At 40.0% G+C, this 16,056-nt stretch overlaps 3 protein-coding genes across 3 annotated transcripts in view; 2 read left to right on the top strand and 1 right to left on the bottom strand.

Moving 5' to 3' along the window:
* Positions 1-583: 583 nt before the first annotated feature.
* LOC106510760 (olfactomedin-like protein 3A) lies at positions 584-2,757 on the top strand (the record flags this gene model as incomplete). The annotated part of the gene is given in 1 exon segment (XM_013999478.1): positions 584-2,757. A coding segment is annotated over 1 exon segment (774 nt). The 3' UTR covers positions 1,371-2,757.
* A 299-nt stretch (positions 2,758-3,056) lies between these two features.
* cdk2 (cyclin dependent kinase 2) lies at positions 3,057-6,779 on the bottom strand. The gene is made up of 7 exons (XM_013999477.1): positions 6,320-6,779; positions 4,985-5,062; positions 4,783-4,903; positions 4,519-4,689; positions 4,260-4,361; positions 3,979-4,182; positions 3,057-3,893 (listed from the first exon to the last, which is right to left on the bottom strand). Exons 1-7 carry the CDS (start codon positions 6,433-6,435, stop codon positions 3,789-3,791), a joined length of 897 nt encoding a protein of 298 aa, XP_013854931.1. The 5' UTR covers positions 6,436-6,779; the 3' UTR covers positions 3,057-3,788.
* Positions 6,780-11,140: 4,361 nt separating this feature from the next.
* Positions 11,141-16,056, top strand: part of pmela (premelanosome protein a) — a 6,783-nt gene continuing 1,867 nt past the window's right edge. The window contains exons 1-11 of the mRNA XM_013999476.1: positions 11,141-11,217; positions 12,260-12,355; positions 12,441-12,587; positions 12,749-12,883; positions 13,118-13,279; positions 13,381-13,665; positions 13,748-14,362; positions 14,442-14,606; positions 14,725-14,827; positions 14,987-15,192; positions 15,288-15,378. Coding sequence (XP_013854930.1) covers positions 11,166-11,217; positions 12,260-12,355; positions 12,441-12,587; positions 12,749-12,883; positions 13,118-13,279; positions 13,381-13,665; positions 13,748-14,362; positions 14,442-14,606; positions 14,725-14,827; positions 14,987-15,192; positions 15,288-15,378 — 2,057 coding nt within the window. The 5' untranslated portion in view covers positions 11,141-11,165. The remainder of the gene's footprint in view (positions 11,218-12,259; positions 12,356-12,440; positions 12,588-12,748; positions 12,884-13,117; positions 13,280-13,380; positions 13,666-13,747; positions 14,363-14,441; positions 14,607-14,724; positions 14,828-14,986; positions 15,193-15,287; positions 15,379-16,056) is intronic.

Genomic DNA, 16,056 nt, shown 5'->3' with positions numbered 1-16,056 from the left:
TGGACTCTCCCTTAGAGATAGGGTGAGAAGCTYDGTCATCCAGGAGGGACTCAGAGTAGAGCCGCTGCTCCTCCACGTCGAAAGGAGCCAGTTGGTGGTTCATCTGGTTAGGATGCCTCCTGGACTCCTCCCTGGTGAGGTGTTCTGGGCATGTCCCACTGGGAGGAGACCCAGAGGAAGACCTGGGACACGTTAGAGGGACTATGTATCCTGGCTGGCCTGGGAACACCTTGGGATTTCCCCGGATGAGCTGGCCCAAGTGTCTGGGGAGAGGGAAGTCTGGGTCTCTCTGCTTAGGCTGCTGCYCCCGCGACCCGACCCCGGATAAGCAGCAGAAAACAAAAAAACGGACCTTGTTTAGTGTCATCCCAAACTGTTCAACCAAATAACCAAGCCAAATCACTTTAACTGACACAACTTAGCATTTAATTCAGCTGAAAGATTTGTAAGAACAAATACTCAAATAAGTTCAGTGAGTTATTAGCTTCATTTCAGAATTTTACATAAATAAGAATTTTTAATCAACTTAATGTTAACTAATGTTCTTTAAACATTTTAAAAACTTTAATCACATCTCATTTTCAGACTGCAGCGACATGATCTCCAGTATAAAAGCCATGAAGATCCTGAAGCGAGTCGGAGGGTCGAAGGGCATGTGGACCAAAGACACCAGCGGCGCCWCGGGGAAGGTCTTCGTCTTCAACGGGACAGCCGAGGACACCATCAACGAGTTTGCTACTGTCAAAGACTTCACCCGCTCGCAGGGCTTCTCTCTGTCCACCRACGTGAAGCTCCCATCGGCCTGGAGGGGAACGGGTCACGTGGTCTACAACAACCACGTGTACTACATAACCCAGGCCGAGGAGATAATGGTGGTCAAATACGACCTGAGGAATAAGTCGGTTACAGACAGCGTGGTGTTTCCAGAGCAGGACCACATCCCCGTGTACGGCCTGAACCCCAACACGCTCATAGACCTGGCCGTGGACGAAGAGGGCCTGTGGGCCATTTACGCCACGCAGCAGAAYGAGAGGCACATCTCTCTGGTGAAAATGGACAGCAACTCGTTGGATGTCGAGCAGATGTGGGAAACGAACTGTCCGAGGGAGAATGCCGAGGTGGGCTTCGTCATCTGCGGCACCCTGTATGTGGTCTACAACACCATGCAGCCCGGGCGCTCCCGAGTGCAGTGCGTGTTTGACGTGAACGACATGGTGACGAATGAAGAGGCGCCTCTGGTTTACTTCCCAAAACGCTACGGATCTCACTCCAGTCTGAAGTACAACCCGCAGGAGCAGCTGCTGTACGCCTGGGATGACGGCTACCAGATCCTCTACAAACTTATCATGAAACAGAAGTTAGAAATTTGAGCTGAACGACACCAAACCAGGCCTGATTTATATTTTGATGTTTTTTTGTTTTGTTTTGTTTTTACTATATTCACATGTGTGGCATCTGTTCTATTTCAGTTAAAACCCAAAACAGAATTTAAAATCCACCGTAGATTTCACACAAGAACAAAAATGATGCAACAATAAAGGAATAATCTGGTCATTTTTGAAGTRATAAATGGATCAGGGTTGCCAGGTATGTGATTATTAYCGCATTTATAGGATAGTTTTAGGGTCTGTGTAATATACAGAAAATCCAAATATACAATAGCTTTTTGTTGCATCAAATTAAACAAATCTCATTTTGAGATGAAACATAAACACCCACATGTCACCAGAAMGTCTGATTCAAACACCTGTGCCAGGTGCACATGTTCACCCAGTCACCAGACYATACCTTAAGACAACAACACATCTTAATAATGTAACTTATTTAAAATGTTATTATTTTTAGAAWTCCAAATGTCACCAGATTAACGCCCTCAGCAGTCATTACAAACAACTTTAAACATTAGGATTTGCTGCTCCAACGTCTTGCATGGACTTCCATTCATTTAATTTCTATAGCCTAACTCTGACCTTTAAACCTAAACCAGTACCCCACCACCCAAAATCGGCATCCGTACCCGCTGGGTCCAGGCTTTGGTTCCCATAAGGAGCATTGGRTCCCCACAAAAAATGGACCCCGTGATGTAGCAGAAACACATCCACACACACATTTCACATTAAAATAAGAAGTGTGTGAACGTCTATTTAATTGGCTTTTAACCAAATGCATTTCTTTATATCTACACATATCCCTTTGTTTAATTGTGCTCGTTTTATTTTGTTTGTTAATTTTGAAAAACAAATCTTAGCTACACCTGTCAACAGTTGAACTATCTTGCTCCGCTACACCTGGTTGGAGTTATGAACACTTCTCCCTGTAAGATTCATGAGCATTGACTGTCTGTGTTTGTAAATAAAGCATCTGCTTACGCACGAGTCTGCTGAGACAAATGGATTACTACAAGTTTGTTCAGTGTGACCACTTATAAAGTTGCATCTTTATGTGTATTTGTTATCAAACTGAAGGATTTTGGACATAGAAAATTAGATTTTTTTTTTGTCAACCCTGTCAGAATTGAAATCAATTTCTCCAAACTGCGGACATTAAAAGCAATCTACAACAGGTAAGATATTGATAGTTTCTTTACTCTCCACAGCCCCCAGTTCAAATGATTCTATTGCTTTATATATTTATTTTTTGCTAAGTGTGACAATTAATTTAACAATGTTTAACTTAAAGACATCATCAAAGACASTCATGAGAAGTAGTACAATTGTTTTTCTTCAAAATCAATTATTAAAATGTTTTTATCAGTAACTACTTTTATGTAATTCCATAAACTGACCACTGGCCGCCCTGATTCCTACAGAGCAACATTGGAAATGTAAGAGTCCTCAGAGAACCGTCTCCGAGTCTATAATTGGGTCCAGGATGTTCCCGGACACATTTACCCTCTGTTGGAGCGGTACCAGCTCTCCATGACTCAAGAAGGCAGCAGAACTAATGGATGGATGAACTCACCTCCAGTATAAAACTCTGCTGATCCTTCAAATTAAGAGTTTCTACTTTTGCAGTTTTCCTGTTGAACTGATAATGTATTCATACAACCATCAACAAACTTTTAAAAATGTTTATTTTGTTCAACTATATATAAACAATTTCTATAAAACTGTGCATTAGGTTTGAATAAAATCTGAAATTAAAAAAAAAAGTTGCAACAGCAAACTTCATTCTGAAAAAATGGTGTTAAAACARGCTTTTATAGCRGAACTTCAGTTATAAGAAAAGATGTGGCTATAAAACACACTTCAGATGATTTGGACCCAAATAGTGCAAAGAACTGACAGAAAATTCAACTTTGAGGAAAAAAAAACTGCTGTAATCTCAGGTTCTTTTAAGCACCAACTGTTCAATAGTTYATCTTACAAAGCATGTAGATACATTTGTGCACAAACCCACAAACGTTTAGTTCTAACCCTTCGAATATTTGCTTTTGAACGTCTACAAGCTAAAACATTTTATTCAGGAAGAACTCAGTGGGAGGCGGTCTGAACTGACCTCAATGAGTCCCAAATCACAAACAACAGATGAAGTTTGGCAGCTGCACATAAATAYGTGAATTAGAAATTACAGCTTCAACACTTGGAACGTTTATAACATGACGCCTGAAATAACACAACTTTCAGGACATCCAGCTTCTTTAAGGCTTTTTGATAATGAAGAATCGTACAGATCCTGCAGTGTCCAGGTTCTCTGACTGCCCAAGGTTCTGATCTGTAGCGAGGCAAGCGTGGTCCTTATTGCTCAGATATTAATGACATTTAAACACCCTGRCGTCTTCGAACAAATTAAAGCCTCAGTTGAGGAGCTGGCATGGTGACGTCCCGGAAAAACCGATGTACAAGAGCATTCTTGGCAGAAATCCGTTTGTTTGGATCATAACACAGCATTTCCTGAAAAGAAAATGAAAAATCCAGTCAATTAAAACATTCTTTTTGCTCATTAGGTTTTTGAAAATAATTAAATTCACGTGCTTACTCCCAGCAGTTCTCGTCCATCCTCATCAAGAAGAGGCACCACTTTGGATAGATCCTGCTGAGCCCACTTGGGAAACGATGGTTTGTAGTCTGGCATYGACGTGACTCCGGGCCAGACGGTCTCATCAGGAGTCCCCAGTGTGCGGAAGATTCTAAACAACTGATCTATCTCAGAGTCACCRGGGAACAAAGCCCTCCTGGTGATCTGTGGACACAGACCTGCCAGTTAGACAACATTAGATACGTCATACTTTTTCTGATTTATGAGGAGGGGACCAATACCATTTCAGCAAAGATGCACCCCAGACTCCAGATGTCCACAGCTGTGGAGTAGTATTTGCAGCCCAGGAGGATCTCTGGTGCTCTGTACCACAGTGTCACCACCTGAAAATTTAAGACAAGCAACCAAAAACATAAAGCTTTATTTTAACCATAAACATCCAGACTAAAACAAAGAGAAAATCAGAGAAAATAGTTAATTCTGATGATAAATGTAGGAGGAAAAAAAAAAAGATTGTGTGAACCTGGTTAAACTGCCTACCTCGTGTGTGTATGTGCGTACAGGGACCCCAAAGGCTCTCGCCAGACCAAAGTCAGCCAGCTTGATCTCACCCTGCGCGTTGATCAGGAGGTTCTGGGGCTTCAGRTCTCGATGGAGAACTCTGTGAGAGTGGCAGAAGGCCAGGCCTTGCAGCAACTGGAAGAGATAACTCTAAAAAACACAGAAAGAAAAATCCCTCAAACATCCACAGAACATAAATCTATAACATTTCAAGTGTTCTAAGCAATCTGAAGTGATAAACACCTTAACCAAAGGCAGTGGGATACCAGTGACTGATGAGGAGTCCATGAACTTTTTCAGATCCTGATGGAGGAACTCAAAAACAAGGTAGAGTTTGTTTTCTGTGTGGATGACATCCCGTAGTCTAAAAATACATTAGAAAGTAATAATAACATCAGACACAAGAAATACAAACTGAATTCAGATTCTAAAGTTAAGAACTTACTTGACAATATTTGGATGACTGAGTTCTTTGAGAAGTGAAATTTCYCGGATGGCCGTGCTTGGAACACCTTCTGTTTCCCTGAAGTAAGAAAAACACAGTAAAATGAGTTTTTAGGCTTATAGTAATGTCACCTAAACTCCTCTGATAATTACACCTCAATGAATGATGATCTGATATATTATTTATCAATAAACTACATTCTCATAAATTATGACAGTTTGAGAGTGTTGATAATTTGACACCCAGTTAAGCAGACTACTAAAACTGTAAAGCTTCAAAATAAAAGCATGTGTATTACAGATTTACTATCTTTCATAAGTCTTTAAAACATGCTGAGACTTCTAAGCCGGTGGTTTTCAAAGTGTTGTTTTTTCCCCTTTTCTTCAGGGGTTGTCACATAGTGAGTCATCCTGCTCCATCTCACTCTGTCCTCACTCCAACTACCTCCATGTCCTCTCTGGCTGCATCCATATATCTCCCCTATGGTTTTTTCCCCCCTAGCAGCTGCATCTCTAACATCCTTCTACCAGTATACTCACTGTCCCACCTCTGGACATGTCCACACCGTCTCAGTCTGGTTTATCTCCCAGTCCTTCAACCTGTGCTGTAATGATCTCATTCCCAATCTTATCCATCTTTGTCACTCCCAAGCAGAACCTCAACATCTTCATCTCTRCCACTTCCAGTTGTCTCCTGGCTTTTTGTCATCACTGTCTCCAAACCATCCAACAGAGTGGATCTCACTACTTTCTTAAAACCCTTCATTTGACCTTCGCTGCCACCTTTTGTCACAAAACATCCCCCAAACTTTTTCAAGTATTTACACTTGCATGTAAAAATCACTGCTCGTAGCATATTTTCCACTATATTTGTTACAAGAATTAAGATAGTAGTTATACATTAATGTGATATTTGCATTTTAAATATAGTTTTAATAAAAGTTTATTTCAAACAGTAATAAAGTCACAAACCTCGGTCACTATCATGTTGTGGATCAAAAGCCAAATAATTTAAAAAGCACAGATTTAGGGTTTACATTGAATAAAGCATTATTGATATTTTGTCACCATCTTATTACAGGTGGTTATTTTTTTAGGTTAAACAAATGATGTGAGGTTTTAAAAAGCTCTTCCGTCAAGAAAAATAATGTGGTCAGTTTTGGATTACACATTAGATTTTTATTTATAGGTTACAGGAGAAATCGTTCTAGAAGTAACAAATACTACAGTTTTTATACTCCTGTCACAGGAAGTTATCAGATATTAAACATAACTTGGTGTGTGTTGTTTTTAGCTGCACTGAGCGTTAGCTTGTAGCGCTGAGAGGTTAACTTACGTGTCCAGTCGGATTTTCTTCAGAGCAACAGTTTCTCCGGTCAGTTTGTTCTTGGCTTTGTAAACCACTCCATACGTCCCTTCTCCTATCTTCTCCACCTTCTGAAATGCATCCATCTTGTAGAAGAGTTTCGGGGTTCAGCTGTTTAAAACTCGCTCTTTGTGTGGAAGCTAACAGAGCCGCTCGCGCGGAGGCTACACCAGCAGCAGCAGCTAAGCGGGGACCGACAGAAAATAACAACTGCCCCGGCTAACTTCACACAGTCCGGAAACGCCAGAGCGGGAGGACGACGGATCACCCTTCGGAAAATAAACGTTCTCAGGTCAAAACGCGGCTCTCCAAAACAAAACCATTCACATTTGTAGAGCCTGTTCGTTGTACGCGTAAAATTGAAGGGAAGCGAATTGATTCTGTTGTTTCTCAGCGAACCAACACGTTTCCCGCGTTGGGCCGGGTGCGTTCGTTTTTGTCTCCACCATACACCGATCCTTTTTAGATGGGTGGTATGTTATTTTATTTTTTATGTTTTATCGCACAACAAGCAGCATCTTTTCTTGAAATTGCAATAAATGAGACATACATTGTCGAGTTCTTATAATGGGCTTTTCATTTTTGTCTCAGTAGTGTTTAGATTCCTGATTAATTCGGGACGAGACGGAGACAACCATTAAGCGCCCCTCAAATGTCACATGGTCAACTAATGATGACGTAGTCCTCATGGGACGAGGTTTATGTGAAAGAAAATAGACTATTCATTGTTATTAAGATAATGTATTGATGTATTTTTTGTTTTTGAGTAAAACATTGTCTAAAAAACAAACAATTTTTTATCAGAGCTTGAGTGGCAATGTATTTTATTTGTACAGGGATTTATTTAGCATTTTTTAAATATTTAATTTTCTTCATTTTACATTTTATTTTCCTTTTTGTCCTTATTGTTATGTTCATTTAGTTGACATTGTGCCTGTTTGTGTCATCAGTTTTGTTTGCATTTACTTGTTCATACTTTAATATTTGTTTACACTTTCTTATTGGGGGGAAAATGTTATTTAGTATTCTAAGATAGATTAATTTAGTTTTTATAAACATAAAGCTGTAAGGGAACTGGACTGATTAAAACGTGGTTTGTTTATTTTTACATGCTCACTACTAAATGAATGGAATAGTACAGAATCATGGAGGTGTATTCAACTGTACGCACAGAATAGGTAGTGGCTCCCTCTAGTGGTAGCTTTCTTTCTTTCTTTCTTTCTTTGCATCAGTGGCAGCATTATTATGCAGATACACATGCATTTGTATAATTAAAATAGTAGCTCCATTTCATATGGTTTCTTTGGTCATGTGGACACTCCTGCAGTGTCTTTTTGTAAACTCTGCTAATAACAACAACAACAACAACAACAACAACAACAACAACAATAATAATAATAATAATAATAATAATAATAATAATAATAATAATAATAATAATAATGCATCAAAATTCTTCAGTGCACAATGAAACAGGCCTAAGTTGAAATCAGACCAGGGGCTGTGTTTGGTGTTTGACATAATAACTGTGCTCCATGTGATCTGTTTAATCTCTTGGCTGTGATAAACTTTACACTAAAGGCACAGCAGGTTCTGTTGTGTAGGTTTGGAATATGTCTAAAATGCAATGACCTGATGGGAATCTTCTATAAGTCAGATGTTTTTTTCTGCTGTGTGAAGGAACAGACTCTCTGTCAGTTCAGACATAGAAAGCATTCATAACAATTCTGCACATGATCAAAGCCCTGCAGCTTAACTCCCAGCTGATTTATAGCTGAAAGAATGTCTCAGGGCTGCAACAAAACAAGCATTTTTCATTTTATTGTGTAAAAATCATAACCTGACTGTCATAAATGTTCTTCCACGACTCCATAGTGCAGTTGCTGGGTTTGGTTTGTTGAATGCAACTGAATAACTTCTGGAGACGACTAAATTCAAGATGGCCACCACAGCCACCTGACCTTGATTGCAATTCAGTCTTTTTTACGGAACAACAGAACAAATCAGGGCGACCTCACTGCTGAGGACATGAACCGATCTGCCTGTGGGGTTGGATCCAGACGGCCTTATTGATGCGGTTCTGAATAACCTTTATTTTATTTCCACAGTCAGTTCCTCATCCTTTTTTACTTTTACTTTTTTTAAATACACCAACCAGCAACCTTTTTGTTCAGAGAACATTCTAATCTTTTTAATGATTGTTTAAGCTTTTGGGTTTGCTCCCACAGTCTAGAAGCAAACACTGATAATGTGAAGTGGAGAAAGAAGAAAAAAGAAGCTAAAGGTTGATTATTTGTGGTATGTTGAGTCAGGTGCTCTTTGGGGGGGATTTATTTCCTCCTGAACAGTGCAGTGAGCACATGAGGGATCACATGTGGAGTCTCTCTGCCATGAGGCATCGTCACCGGGAAAACCACCAGAGATGAGAACCTCTCTGTGCTCAGAGAAAGGAATTTTACTTCTGCACTTAAAACAAAATCATAAACGTACAATTTCAGATGCATAAAATACAAAAACAAGTAGTAAAGAGTGGTAAAAAAATTTAATATTATTGCTTTGTTGAAAACTTCACTTTGATATTTACGTTAGGAATGCTAATATTTTCTACACACCAATTTGAAAAAGTTGCATTGTGTAAAATGCAAATTGAAAAAATGCTGTGATTTGTAAAATCTCATAAACCACGTGTAAAACTCAAGGCCTGCGGACCAAATCTGGCCCTTGTTAACATTTTATTCAGCCCAAAAGGTCACACTTTAGATGTTTTTGTCTCTGAATTTAGTGCCTTCTTCTCGTGATTTTCGGGACAAGAAAATTAAATTTGTATTTTTCAGCAATCTTAGATTTTGGTGTAAAAGATGAACAGAAAATTAACTTTAATTATCTTTCCTGTTTTCTTATTTTAAAATCAGATAATTGGATATATGAGGCTTTTCTTCTTTTACATGATTTGTTGGACTGTGATATAATTTTCTTTAAAAAATAATACATGGAAAAGTTGTTGAACTATAGTAAAATAAATTAATGCTAAAAATGTCTTTCTATATTTGATGTTTTTTCATCTATTATGTATACAGTAGATGCAACATAAAGCACAATTAACATAATCCTGGGTCTTCTTGGTGGATTTTTATTTATTTATTTATTTATTTATTTATTTATTTATTTATTTATTTATTTATTTATTTATTTATTATTTCCCAGTGATTGCTAGAGAATGGATGGATGGTGGATCAAAGATTTTTAAGGTCTGGACGCCTGGACTCTTCTTAGAAAGCCACTCTGTTGTAATGGATGCACATTGTGTTTTATTGTTTTGTTGAAATATGCCAGGTCTCCTCTGAAAAAAATAAAAAATAAGTCATCTAGATGGACGCATATGTTCTAAAACGTGTTTTTACACTTTCCACCCACTTTGTGCCGCCCCTGCAAAGACTGGAGCCAGACATGTTTGTTGAAATTTACTTTTATGCCTAAAGTTTAATCTAAATTTTTATTTTTATCCACATGGTTTTTATTTACTCATGTCTTCATGTCTTTATTCATGAAGCCACCTGAGTTGTAAACTTCACCTTCACAAGTTTTCTTGACTTGAGTGGATGTGGTTTTTCTACGGGAACACTGCAGTCCTTTTGATCCTGATAAATAAAATGCATCATTTTTTTCACCACTGATTTACTTTCTGCTATATTTTTATAGTTATTTCAACTTTAATGCTGATTTTTTTAGACCCTCAACATAATTTTTAAATCATTTTAAACAAACATGTTTGATTATGGTGTAAAGTGAAGCAATATAACCTTAATAGGGTTCTTCAGACTCAGGCCTCTCTTGCAAGAGATTTGTGATCTCAGATTTGCCTGGTTACACAAAAGTTAATATGTTTAGAAACAGAACACATCTGCACTGAAACAATCCCTGACTGACTTACAAATTAAGAGTATTTTTCTTCAGTAATATTCTTTCAACTCGAAAACAGTTTCTGAAAAACCCCAGATAAGAAAAAATGCTGGATTGTGATAAAAGACACATGTATCCTAACTTTTTATCATCTCCACTTCTCTTCCACATGGACTTGTTTGAGTCTGTATTACTGTGAGCTGCAGCAGGAAGGTGAACAGCAGGATGTGAAATAAAAAGCTGCTTTTGAATGAACTTCCACACTCTAATCTTGTGACATCCACGCAGGCATCGCTGCAAGGTCTTATTTCACATTCAGACATCACTTGAGCTCTGTTCGAGCGTCACATACAGAAAGTTTTATTGACTATAAAACTTTTTACTGTACTTCAAAAAACACGTTCTTGAGGCGTTCTCCTTTCCTGTTCTGTAGTTTCCTTGAAAGCAGCTGCTTTGGTTGTAAATGTTTTGATGAGTTGTTAAAAGGTCTGTTAACACTCAGTGTATGTGTCGAAGACGACTCTCAGCTACTACTATACCCAACTTGGCCATTTTGAACTGGGCTGACTCTAAAAGTTTTTACTTTAATTTATTTATTACATTCAGAGAGTTTCATTAAAAATGCACTCATGGGTTCATGAAATATTTTGCTAACAGACAAACACAAGCAGATGCATTATCGTTGATGGTGGTGGGGAAACAATAACAACAATGCTCTGACCAAACAGACGAAAAGTCAACGAGGGGAGGGTCCCAGTCTGCGGACTCCCAGTGATGTCAGAGGCCAGAACTTTTTTTATGGTAATTCAGGTCCAGGGGTGTTTTAAAAAGACTGAGGGGGTGGGGGGTTAAGGTTTGAGGTCTGTTTGGGATTCAGGACAGCAGGGTGAGGATCTGGGCTCAGACAGGAAACAGAATGAGGTCTTTGGCGTTACTCGTTTTGGCTTTTACCTCCGTGCTGGCCACAAGTAAGTAGATCTAAAATTATACATTTATATAAACAGACAAACAAATGTAATCATTAATTGTTCTGAAATTACCATTTAAAGTAATCATTACAACATTACAAATTACAACTAAAGGATGTTCTTGATTTAAAGTCACCTACAATGAATWGATGTTAATAAACAGATTTTCAGTTTTCACAGATTTTATAAAAATAACTTAAATTTTTAAAGGATTTTCTTTTTTCTCTGTCACACGTGAAATGTTGCACCAGTACAGTTTAAAAACAGCAACATAACTTTTTTAGAATTAAAATGATTATGTATTAACTCAACATTGTGTTTTATTTGTTTATTTTAGATTTTTTTATGGTTTAGACCCATAAAAATCAAATCTGTCATCTCATGCTTGTTTCGCGCCGCTTGCACACTAAACACTTTGTGTAAGAGCAGAAACATGGATATTAGCTTCTACAAATCTGATTTTACWCCAATAAATGTTTTTCTTATTACTTTTGAATTGAATTTGAAGTGTGGTAACTTGGAGCTTAAAATGGAAGAGAAAACAAACGTAAAAATCATTCACCCTGTTAAAGTGAGTGTTTTCTATTAATTATTTTTTTTTGGAACAGGTTTTATTATAGCTGAGACTGGGGCCCTCACACCTCACTGGTGCTCAGCTGAGAGTCACATGAAAGGGATTGAGGGGGGATTGTGGTCCGTGTGACTCCCACCGCCATTTTACTCCCATTAAGAACCAACATTTTGGTTAAAAATAAAACATATACTGGGTTTAATTAAAAAAATAAACTGTTTCCACTCAACTGAATTGAGTAAGGSTAACATWTATTTTACATTTACCTTACATTTATATAAAGGCAACTTAAAGTAAATGTGCTACATTTACTCAGTTCAGTTGAGTGGAAACAGTTGATTTTCTGTTCTTTGAGTGACAGCAACACTTTGCCAACAGTTACTAGTGTTTTTGCTCCTTTTGTTTCTCTTGATTTTGTTTTATATTTTGGGGGGACTTAATGATTTTATTTTATTTTATTTATTTTTGCAGGACAGAGAAGTCAGTTCACACGTTACAGATCGTGGAACTCTCGGATGTATCCAGTTTGGCAGGACGGAGACCCGAGGTTCAGAAACTGTTGGTTTGGTGAGACCTTTTTGGTTTTTCTATTTAAAAAAAGAAAGCAATTATTACTACAATTATTAAATTAGGTTTACCCTTTTTCTTCAAGGTGGTGAGGTGACCTTTGACCTCAAGAACGACGCGCCCACTCTGACAGGAGCGAGATCAACTTTTACCATCAATCTTAATTTCCCACCAAACCAGACGGCGCTGCCTGATGGCCAGGTGGTGTGGGCGCAAAACTGCACCATCAACGGTGAGATAAGACCGAGTTCGAGACAGAACATGGTTTAATATGATCAAGAAATGTTCAGGACAAGAAATAATGGAAATAATTTCAAAACCTTTCACTCCTAAATATGATTATTATCTGAAAATGTGTCAGATTTGTAAATATTTGTTTTTGTCCTCTGTCAGGGCGTCAGTACCAACAGGGTCAGGCTGTGTATTCGGACCAGACCTCTGAGTGGACCGGAGTTTTCCCTGATGGCACACCTTTTTCGGTGACCCAGAACAGGAAACCTCGCTACGTGTTTGTGTGGAAAACATGGGGTAAATTTAAAAGACTCTGACTGAAGCAAAAGCCACTTTTGGACTTTTTTTTTTACTGAAGCAGCTGTAAATTGTGGATCTCTAAATATTAAAATAGTTTCCAACAACACACAAATTTTACATTGAAACATTTTTATGTCACCTTTAAATGCCAGATCTCCACACAAAGAACCAACAATAAACTGGTTTGATGAGGATTTAATAATCATTTGTTATTTTGTTCCTGTTTTTGAGGGCGTTTCTGGCAGGTTGCAGATGGACCTTCCTCCTCCCTCTCCATTGCGACAGATAACGTCCCACTGGGCTCCTACAACATGGAGGTGGTCATCTATCACTGCCGAGGGCGGGACAAGTTCATCCCACTCGGCTACGCCTCCACGGTCTTCACCATCACAGGTGGCCTGCGTCTTCTGAGCGCTACGATTCCAAAAGTTCATTCATCCCCTTTTTTTCCTTTGGTAAATCTCCCAACGATGCTCCTTTTTTTTGGTCTTTAGATCAAGTTCCATTCAGTATATCGCTGTCTCAAGTCAACGATGTAAACCAGAACGATCAGAACTTCATCCAGAACCAAGCAATCGCCTTCGCCGTCGCCCTCCACGACCCCAGCCAGTACCTGAACAGCGCCGACATCAGCTTCAGCTGGGACTTCGGTGACAACAGCGGAACGCTCATCTCCAGAGAGCGCACCGTCACGCACACCTACCTTTCAGTGGGAACCTTCAAACCTCAGGTGGTCCTGATGGCGAGCATTCCCAACTCCTGCCAGAACCCCACGGCTGGTGAGAGTCCACATGATAGTTCTGGGGGGCGGCTTAATGTTTCTGGACATAATATTTCAGTTTTTGTTTGTTTTTCTTACAGTTGTGCCCGTTGATGCCTCAGCAGCYCCAGCTGTGGTCATCATGGCGTCCACCCCTGCAGCTGCATCGTYCGAGGGAGAGGGTGCGATTGCCCTGGACGTCCCTGCCTCTGATGCCASTCCCGTCGCCGCCTCGGTGCAGCCTCCTGAGGAGGAACCCGTTGCGGACGCAGACTCAGAGGCCGCGGAGGTTGCTTCAGTGGCTCCTGCAGGAGTGGATGCAGCGGTTGTCCCAGCAGAGCAAGATCCTGCCGACACAGCTGGAGAGGCAGATGCTGCTGAAGAGGAGGCCGACGCCGCAGCAGCTGAAGACGTGACAGCTGCAGAAAACGAGCCTGTGGCTGATGCCGCCGCCTCAGCTGCTCCTGCTGTTGCAGCTGATGTGCTTGAGGGYGCCACTGTCGCCCCAGAGGCAGAAGTAGCTGCAGAGCAGGAAGCTACCGATGCCTCTGTAGAACCTGCCGAGGCTACAGCCGTCGCCACAGAGGTGGACCAAGCTGAAACCGAAGCACCGGCTGGTGATGTCGTCGCACTCGCTGCCACCGAAACCRCAGAGGAGGCTGCTCCAGCTGATGCTGAGACGGAAAACGTGGTCGCTGCTACTGAAGCCACCACAAGTAAAGATCTACCACATGTTTCAATTACGACAGAGTAGAAAGAGAAACAAAAAGCATTCAGGCTAAATCTGTTACACAGGTGAGGAGGAAGCGGCTCCGGCTGAGGAGGAAGTTCAGGCTGAAGTGGAAGCAGATCCAGCTCAGGTTGCCCTGGTTGTGGCCAAAAGACAAGCGCCGGAGCTCCCAGCCGACTGCAGCCCGATCTACCGCTACGGCTCCCTYGCTACAACTCTGGATGTTGTCCGTAAGTGTTGTTGTGTCATTCTGCCCTGGTACCTATCACAAAACTGCACCTAATTTTAAAAACACCACAATAAAAAGCTTTTCAATCACGTTTTTACGATCCTTCTTSAACCCTGCAGAGGGTATTGAAAGTGTGGAGATTGTTCAGGTGGCCAACGTTGTGTCAGTGGCGACGGCATCGGACCAAAATGCTGTGGATGTCACCATCTCCTGTCAGGGAAGGTGGGTACAAGCTTTCATTACAGGCTTTTACTCTCTCTCTCTCTTTGCATTTGCAGTTGTTAATGTCTTCTCTGAACCAAATCTTCCACGTTCATCATTTTCCTGTCCTCCTTGACCTTGCTTTTGATTATTTCTTCTTCTTCCCTCTCCCACTTGTAGTCTGCCAAGTCAGGTGTGCACCATCATCTCCGATGCCAACTGTGTCACACCGGTACAGACCATCTGCAAYGCTGCCTCGCCCCCTCCAGACTGTCAGATGGTCCTCCGTCAGTTCTTCAACGACACCGGAGTCTTCTGCCTCAACATCTCACTGGCTAATAACATCAGCCTGGCCATGGCGAGCGCCAGAGTCAGTGTAGCAGTAGGTGAGTGAGAGGGAAAAGAAGAAATATTCACTGAAATCACTCATAAAAGTGTTTTTTTTTTCTTAAWTGAACCAGTATGATTCCATTCATTTCAGCCTCTRGTGGTTCACCAGCTGGTACTGCTGCGACTGTGCTGGGTGGTATGGTTCTGGCCTGCGTTGTTTGTTGTTTGGGTTTGATGTACAGGTGAGTGAAGAAGTTGAGAAAGTCACTAATAAAAGGATTAAAATCATAGTTAATACTCTGAATGAAACACTAAAAATGATTAACATATCCGAAACAAGAATGTTGTTAGAACATGTTTTTGTCAAAATCTGAGTTTTCGTAATCTGGGCTCTTTTTAGTTGTTGTTGCTTTTTTTTTTTTAGAGTTTCTTGAACACAAGTTATAAATTTCTCATTTCTTGTGAACATGGGAATAAAAAAATAAAATTTCATATAATTGCAAGAACAAAACATAACACAACATAACACAGGTCAGTATTAAAAAGATCAAAAGTTCTGCTTAACTATCCAATTAAACTAAACACTCAGAAACACATCATTTACTACAACAAAAAACAACCTGATTGAAAAAAATGTTCAGAAATCAGATAGAATAAGCTGCAGGCAGTAGCCAAGAACATATTAAAACTAGATACCGCATAGCAGCAACATAATGACCCCCGCACGCACAAATGCACCATAACTCAGAAGTCTTTATTCCTAATAAATGTCATGCTACTAGGTGCATCCCAAAATTGTAGTGGTTTGGGTGGGGGTCTTTTTTATGGGGGGAGGGGGATTGGTTGACCTGATGGATAGCCCCTCATCAGAGCTAAATAACAAAAGAAAGCTAAAGCTCCTATATTTAATAGTTTTTGAG

The sequence above is a fragment of the Austrofundulus limnaeus genome, unplaced genomic scaffold (genome assembly GCF_001266775.1).
Source record: "Austrofundulus limnaeus strain Quisiro unplaced genomic scaffold, Austrofundulus_limnaeus-1.0 Scaffold2306, whole genome shotgun sequence".
In the NCBI taxonomy this organism is placed as follows: domain Eukaryota; kingdom Metazoa; phylum Chordata; class Actinopteri; order Cyprinodontiformes; family Rivulidae; genus Austrofundulus; species Austrofundulus limnaeus.
The sequence above is the reverse complement of the archived record's forward strand: the minus strand, read 5'-3'. Positions and strand labels throughout refer to the sequence as shown.